The sequence below is a fragment of the Lygodium microphyllum genome, chromosome 14 (assembly GCF_053477565.2).
Source record: "Lygodium microphyllum isolate KBCC chromosome 14, Lygodium_microphyllum_v1.1.10, whole genome shotgun sequence".
Classification (NCBI taxonomy): domain Eukaryota; kingdom Viridiplantae; phylum Streptophyta; class Polypodiopsida; order Schizaeales; family Lygodiaceae; genus Lygodium; species Lygodium microphyllum.
Window position 1 is genome coordinate 125383619 of NC_141148.1, and position 8050 is coordinate 125391668.

The window sequence follows — 8050 nt, forward strand, 5'->3', positions numbered from 1 at the left end:
AATGGTTATTGGTTATAGAGGTGATATTGGTTATCAAGGATGTTGTGAGGTTTTCTCATCTAACGTTCACTATGTGTACTGATATTTCAAGGACTAGGATGGTGTGAGGTTTTCTCATCTAACATTCACTATGTGTACTGATATTTGCTGCATATGCAGGTTTCTGTTTCAATGAGCAAAGTATAATCATCAAAGGATGTTTCAAAGGAGAGTAAAGGCTCCAAGGAGGAACCAAAAAAAAAAGAGAGAAAGGTGTATAGTTTACTAGGGTAGAAGCATGATGCTCAAAGCTTGCTCAAATATTAAAGCTTTGTATGAGGTTAAACTGATTCATGGGGACATTGTGGAGTCTGGGTTGGACATTGATGTGTGTGCTACCAACACTCTAATTGACTTGTACGCAAAATGCCACAATCTTGAAGATGCAGCATCTCTGTTTCATAAGCTACAGAAGCGTGATATTGTAGCTTGGAATGCCTTTATTGTTGGCCATGCTCAACAGGAGAATGGGCATAAAGTTGTGGTACTACTTCAATGCTAGAAGAAAATATGGAACCAAATAGGATCACATTTATAAGTACTTTGAAAGCTCTCTGCACTGTTAAGTCACTTTTCCAGGGCAAGGTGTGTAGAGCATGATCTTGGCCAGAGGGCTGTTGAACTTTTGCAGGAGATGCAACATGGAGGAGTTGAAACTAATGAAATCATGTACATCTGCCTTTTGACAGCCAACACAGAATCCTTGCTACAAGGTCAGATAATTCATGGTCACATAGTTGAACGTGGGTTTGAATCTAGTGTAATGATTTGCAACAGCCTTATTGACATGTATGCAACATCAAAAAGCCTAGAGAAAGCAGGCAGGGTATTTAGCTGCATATCAAGAAAAGATGTGGTGACTTGGAATGTCATGATGGAAGGATATGCTATGCATGGATGTGGTGAGGATACTTTCAACCTGTATCAACAAATGCTACATGATGGTTTACTGCCAGATGAGGCCACATTCCTTTCAGTCTTGAAGGCTTACTCTGTTGCAGCGTTTCTTCAACGAGGCAAGCTACTTCATATTCAAATAGTGGAGAATGGTTATGCTTCTAACACATGCATTGCGAACAATCAAACTGACTGAGTTAAAGGTGCGTGCTTTTGTGTTACGGAATGCAAAGGGAAGGAGAAATTAGCCGGCTATTTTTGAAAAAGCAGGAGAGAACGGTGTGTGGTATGCTGAAAAAAGACACTAGAAGAAAAAGCGCAGTGTATCTAACACGAGGGGAAGGATGAACGTCAACGAGTAAGAATGCAGAGTTCGGATCCTCTATGTTCCAGGACTACATGGCTGGGGTTGCGATGTATGGAGATAAAGCCAAGCCACAAACCATGGCAGCTCTTCTACTGGTAGTAAGCATGTACTTTATCACGAGAAATATTCAGGCTCCAAATGGCCTACTTCTAGTGTAGGAAGCCATTCTTTTTGGACAAGAAAATCATCTCAAAGATCTCATTCAGTCGGCCAAGTGCTTGAAAACATCAAGGTCAATGATGCGGAGGTTCGGCATTTAGATGGCGTGCACTGGTGATCGGATCTGTTATAGTACCACTTACAGATACTTGGGCAACTGGGTCCAGTTTAGATCATATCGAGAATAAATGTGGACTAGAAAGTAGAAACATATCCAGAAAGAGTACAATATGTGTTATCGAAAAGGTAAAAGATGTTTCGATAGAAGATAACAAGTATGGCCTGGACATGGCAACAAATGATGCCTCATCTGGAGCAGGAGACGGTGTGTGTATTCAGCCAGAAATCAGAGGGGAAAGCATTGAAGAAACTAGTGGCAGTCATTAGCTTACATTGACAGAAAAGCATGATTTAATCAAAGAAATGCTTCCATTGGGTGCAAGGGCATGTAATAGTGCTGCTGCTTGTATCGAGACTGATAGGACACGTAGAAAAAGACAGAAAATTTGGGCTCCCAACCTACAGAAGAGGAATTAATTGAAGCCATTGTTGCTGCTGAAGGAGAAAAGAAGGATTGCCTGTGTTTAATATGGTTCTATAGGCTGGTCTGTGGGTGCCGTACTGGGCTATGCACAAGCAGTCCCAGATAAGCGTGTCATTGCATGCATTGGAGATGGTAGTTTCCAGGTCACAGCCTAGGATGTGTCAACTATGATCAGATGCGAACAGAACAATATCATATTTCTTATCAACAATGGTGGATACACTATTGAAGTGCAGATTCATGATGGGCCATAAATATAATAAAGAATTGGAATTACACTGGAGTAGTAGATGCCTTTGATGATGGGGAAGGAGATTGCTGGACTGTGAAGGTGAGGACAGAAGTGGAATGAATATACAGAGCGTGAGAGAACCTGTTATTGAGAAGGAAGACCATACAACTTGATATCAGATCTCATGTTTTGGGTGGCCACTTAATCCATCCCTTGGATTCTTTGCCCCTTCGTTTGACCTGCTGCTCAAAAAGACAGGGGTTGCTGCAATTAATTTTTTCGGATAACCACAGGAAAAAGGGGAGGAAGAAAAAGCAACACAAACAGGGGGTCTGTTCACCGAATGTTTTTGTAGTCAAATGATTGAACTAGCAGATGACATAGATGTTTCAGTTGCTGTAAGTGCTATTGGTCTTCTCAAACATCTTCTAAGACATCAATTACTTGGGGATGAGGACCTTGGTCCGTTGAAGACTTGTATCTGAAATATATATGATGGACCTTGAATGACAAGAATCCAGCTATTCAGAAAACCTCTATTTGAGTTGATGGAAGCGGCAGATGTTGATGGGAATGGACCATAGATTACATGGAGTTCATCACTGCTACTGTGCATATGAACAAGATGGACATTTGCAGCTGTTACCAAAACTCTCAAAAGCTCCTTGAATGTTGCAGCAGCATCTGATTGCACATCAGAATTTGGAAGCTCCATATAGCCAAAGAATTTCCTCAGATTATTTGACTCTAATATATACTTTGCTGTACTTTGATGTCTTATGCACGATGCTTTTGCCCCGGAGCTTGAGCGTACACCCACAACCATAAAATAGAGCCGTCCAGAACTTGTTGTTGTGTGGGGAATTGGGCAATAGGATTATTCACATGATGGATCTTCTATCTTGAAATTCGTCAAGGACCTCTGTGGACGCAACTTTTCTTTCAAAAACCCTTCGGCACTGGGTTTTCCTAGCTCCTTGGCTTCTCTTTCCCAATCCCCACAAATGGCCTTGGGAGGCCTTCTATTCATGATGTGTGATGTCAGCTTTCAGCTCCAGCTATGTTATTGAGCCCTTGGTAGTTCTTTAATGGTTTTGAATAATACAATTAGTTACACTTTATTTTGCTTGTGGCAGTTTCCAACAACTAAGGGAGTTTTGAACATGATGCGTTTGTGCAGAGAGATTTTGCAGATCAATGTGGTTGCATCCTGAAAGCTTGTGGTAGTTTCTAGCAACTAAGGGAGTTCAAGTCGATTGGATTCATCGTTTCTCTTCTTATTGAAGATTGCCTAGCATGTCCCAACTATAACTTGATTGCTTCATTCAAATTTATAAATCCAAAATCTTGATATGAATTCACAAATTTTTCCATTTTGGTTATATCCATCTACAAGTGTGCATCCTAATCAAGGATAATATTTTTGCTCTTGTCCTGACAGGTGCTACAATGGTGAGAAGAGTTGGTGCAACATTGGTGCTGAATTGTAGGGTAGGCTGTATTTGAATTAACAGTAGCTAAGATAATGTGTACATCAATGAGTCTGTGTACTGCAGCAAGTCTGTGAGCATTTATATGAGAAAAGGCTTTGTATACATCAACCAAAATCATTGTCGATAGTAGCTGATGAATCAAAGGTCTAGATATCTGGCTCTACATTGGAATTAACAGCAGCTAAGATCATGTGTACAACAATGACTCTGTGTACTGCAGCAGGTCTGTGAGCATTTATATGAGCAAAGGCTTTGTATACATCAACCAAAATCCTTTTCGATAGCAGCAGATGAATCAGGGGTCTAGATATCTAGCTCTACATTGGAATTAATAGCACCTAAGATCATGTGTACAGCAATGAATCTGTATACTACAATAGGTCTGTGAGCATTTATATGAGAAAAGGCTTTGTATACATCAACCAAAACGCTTGTCAATAGCAGCAGATGAATCAGAGGTCTAGATATCTGGTTCTGTATTGGAACTAACTGCAGCTAAGATCATGTGTACATTAATGAATCTGTGTAATGCAGTAGGTCTGTGTACTACAGCAAGGAATACACCTAGGCATGCAAATTTTTTTACAAAAAAGAGCTCTGATTTGAAACTTCAGCAACCCCCATGAGATTTTAAAGTTCAGTGTAACAATTTTTGTAAAATTTCATGTCTGTATGTAGAGGCAATCTCATATCATAATAGCAGCAGCAGTGACAATGCTTTACAAAGGAGGGGCTATGGCAAGGAATACACCCAAGCATGCAAATTTTTTTGCAAAAAAGAGCTTTGATTTGAAACTTCAGCAACCCCCATGAGATGTGACAAGTCTCAAACACAAGAATTGGATGCTTCTGGTATTGTTGTTACTATATGGACCTTAGCTTGTAAGCAGTACAACTCCTGCATTCAAGTTCAGTGTGTCTCGGTTTTCGCACAGGCCAACATGACATGGAGAAACTTGTATTTTAGACTTTCGAAAGTGTGGCGATTTGTTCTCTAATCCAAATATATCCTATAATCGGTTGGCAAATATTTCTTATGAAAATAATAAAGTAATAACAGTTTTAAAATGTTAATTTTTGAGCTCAAGATGGTAAATTTTTCTTAATAATAACATAGAAAAAACATTGAATGAAAGATAATTCAACCAATGACCATGTTATTGCAAAGAAAATAGTACAACTAAAGCAAGGTAAATCAAGTAAATACACATTGATTAAAGCTCAACTTTCCTTTGAGAAAATACCTATAAATAATGTATTGATGAGCCACAGTGCAACATTCACTTGGATTGTCTATACAAAAGCTTCACCATTCAAGTTGATTATACAAAGAGCAACTTGATTATCTTAGGCTTGCCATCCATCAGTACTAGGAACTTCATCATTTTCATGTAGTTTTGTTGATGATGATGATGGTATTGATGTCGACCATGTGTTGATATCCAATTGATTTCGCCAAGTATTGACTGGAATCCAGTATGCCAAAGCTCGGTCATAGGGAAAGTTCTCTACTGAGTACTAATGGGAAATGTACAATCTCATGCAAGTATCCAAGTTTGTACTTATCTTATTGTGCACTTTGTTTTTTAAAAAGGCCATAACACTAAACATTCTTTCATCCTCCACAGATCCTAAAATCATTGTTTGAGCCAAGTCAACAAGTCCAAAATATTCAGGCATACGATCTTGGAGAACTTGACTCATGCTCAACATGTTCCATAATCAAGTAATTGCACTGGATTTTGTAGTCTCTACAATTTTTGTAAATTGATGCCACATGGTATCTCCAAAGCATTGTGATTGTTGCAAAAGTGCATCTCCATCTATTACCGAGAAGGTTGCATTAGACCCTTGCAATTGTAACATTTTCCCAAAGTGATATTTAAGAACATAAACTATTTTCTTGAAATTTGCTTGAAGAGCACACATGTCTTGCTGATGGTTCCAAAACTGTGGATAAATTATTGACATTGCCTCCAATAGTTCATCTCTTGGAAACCGTTCTCTTATTTCATGTGACACAGACCATGCAACTTGTGCTAATGTGATTTTAACACTCTCCACTATATTATTAAAAGTTTCCATCTTTACAGGCTGTCTTCTAACAAGTCATCCTCGAACTCACTTCCTAGAGACATAAAGATGTACCAACCTTGAATGTACTTTGATGCATACTGTACCATTTCTGTTTATATTTAAAAAGCTCTTTCTAGGTTCTGATTGAAAGTTCATGATCTCATGCCATCTTTTGAATCTCTCCTCGTGCAAAGGATGATTCATATCTGCATAAAAAGAATCTAATTCCAAGCATACCATCTTCCGAATATTGCTATATTCAGTCATATAAATTGTTCTCTTTTCAGCAAGCTTCACAATGACATTAAGCTCCCCAAGCGAAGGAACAATTTCAATAAAATAAAGATACAAATTATTAGATATCAAAATTAGAAGAAAAAAGTACAAGCAATATAATGACTCCAAAAATATTGAAATACCTATCAATGTAAGTAATGTCTCTAAATCTATCAAAGCTGTTAAAAGCTCTAATGCCTTGTCAATCTCCTTCGACTTCTGAGCTGCCAATCTATCCATGAGTCCTACTAAAGATGGGTACTCCTCTAATAATCTCCTAGCTCGCAAGTACAAGCTGATCCACCTTGTATTCACATGCTTCAATAATTTTCTATCCTCTGTTAAACCCTTCGCCATCTCTTGGAACTTTAAATATCATTTGGAACTCCTACAAAAAAAACTACTAGATGTACTGACCAATTACTCCACCTTTGCAACATTATCAAACTCATCAACTATTTTATAGGCCAAGTTCATTCTATGTGCCATACAATGAATTTCTAACATGAAAGGTGCTATAGAAGTTTGTAGGTGGACACAAATTCCTGAGCGATGGCCTTGCAAAACTATTGCTCCATCAACTCCCACACAAATTAGTTTTTTTCCAATCTCAACCCTTGATAATTGCCACATACTCAACAAGATTTCTTCAACTAACAAGAATAGGTTCTCTGCTATGGCATCTTTTTGCATTTTGTTTATTGTAAGAAAATATGCACAACGAATATGATTTTCCACAATATAAATAGTCATGTAAACCCAATTAGTATTATCTCTAGATGTGGCCTCATTAGCGAGAGAGCAAAAAATTGAGAAGATTTGATTTTTTCTCTCAAATCTTGCTTGACAACCTCATCTAATGCTTCCACCAAATCCCATCCACTATTGTGTGACCACTGCGATTGTGGAAAATTATCAATAGGAAATTGTGACAAGAATTCCTTATACTCGCGATAGTCCACCATTGGTCTTCCTCGCCTTAAGATATAAAAAACAGTCTGCACGTAAAAAAAAAAACCATTACAATTTGATATTACACACAATATAAAACATATTATGAGTATATTAATAATTATAAATGATAAAAAATACCTTTAATTGTAGGATTATAATTTACAAGGTCTTATCTTGCATTTTTTTGAACATGTTGTTAATTGATAACTTTTCACGTTGTGCTTCCTCAAGCAAATGTATCTCATATAGTCCTGCATTCTTTAGATGTAGACACTCCTCACTAGACTTCCATCTTACTTGACTTACTTCTTGCCCATCAATAATGGCTTTTTCATATACCTTGCCTACATGCTTCTCTATAGTGTCAATTTTGAGTTGAAGTGTGTAATTAGCTCCCTTTTTCCATGAGCAACTAATACATCAAGCCTTTTTTGGAGTAGAATCATCAGCTGGTATAACTGGCTCAATGAATGGAAATTTACTAGCCCAGTCTAGCTAAAATGCATGCTTTGCAAGGCTCCAAATTCTTTTATTTTTCTTCTCACTAGCTTGTGCGCTTTTCAAGGAACTTGATATCTCTTATTCATTTGTTTGTATAGGTTGACATGGAGCATTTTGTACAGTTGGTGTAACTTGTATTTCAACTACTCCAACACTAGTAGTGGCACAAATTTGTTGATCTCTTGCTATTTGATATGGCGTTTCAGTCTAATTATTTGCTTCATTTCCAAGAATAGATGTATCCGGTTGATTTGTTGATGTCTGCAAATCATTTATAACATTTGTGGTTGCAGGGGTATTTATTGGATGGCCGAAAAATGCTGCAATATCTCCCTTTGAAACCTCACAATTTTTTATTTCTTTAATCTATAATAATCTTTGGCTGGGCAAGTAGCCCAAGAAGGCCATCAATTAGTGTGTCTCGGACAAGGGCAAGAAGTGCCATGGTCCGAAGCTCGGGGGATACCCTCAAATTTCTTGCTAAATTGGGCAGGGCTTGTCTATTTGGGAAT

The 8050-nt window shown here is 37.9% G+C and overlaps 1 protein-coding gene across 1 annotated transcript; it reads left to right on the forward strand.

The window, feature by feature from the left end:
- Positions 1 to 277: 277 nt before the first annotated feature.
- On the forward strand, positions 278 to 2161 carry LOC148026077 (pentatricopeptide repeat-containing protein At3g09040, mitochondrial-like). The gene is made up of 4 exons (XM_087692049.1): positions 278 to 523; positions 671 to 1055; positions 1608 to 1787; positions 2064 to 2161. The coding sequence occupies exons 1-4, from the start codon at positions 278 to 280 to the stop codon at positions 2159 to 2161; spliced, it is 909 nt and encodes a 302-aa protein (XP_087548175.1).
- The last annotated feature ends 5889 nt before the right edge of the window (positions 2162 to 8050 follow it).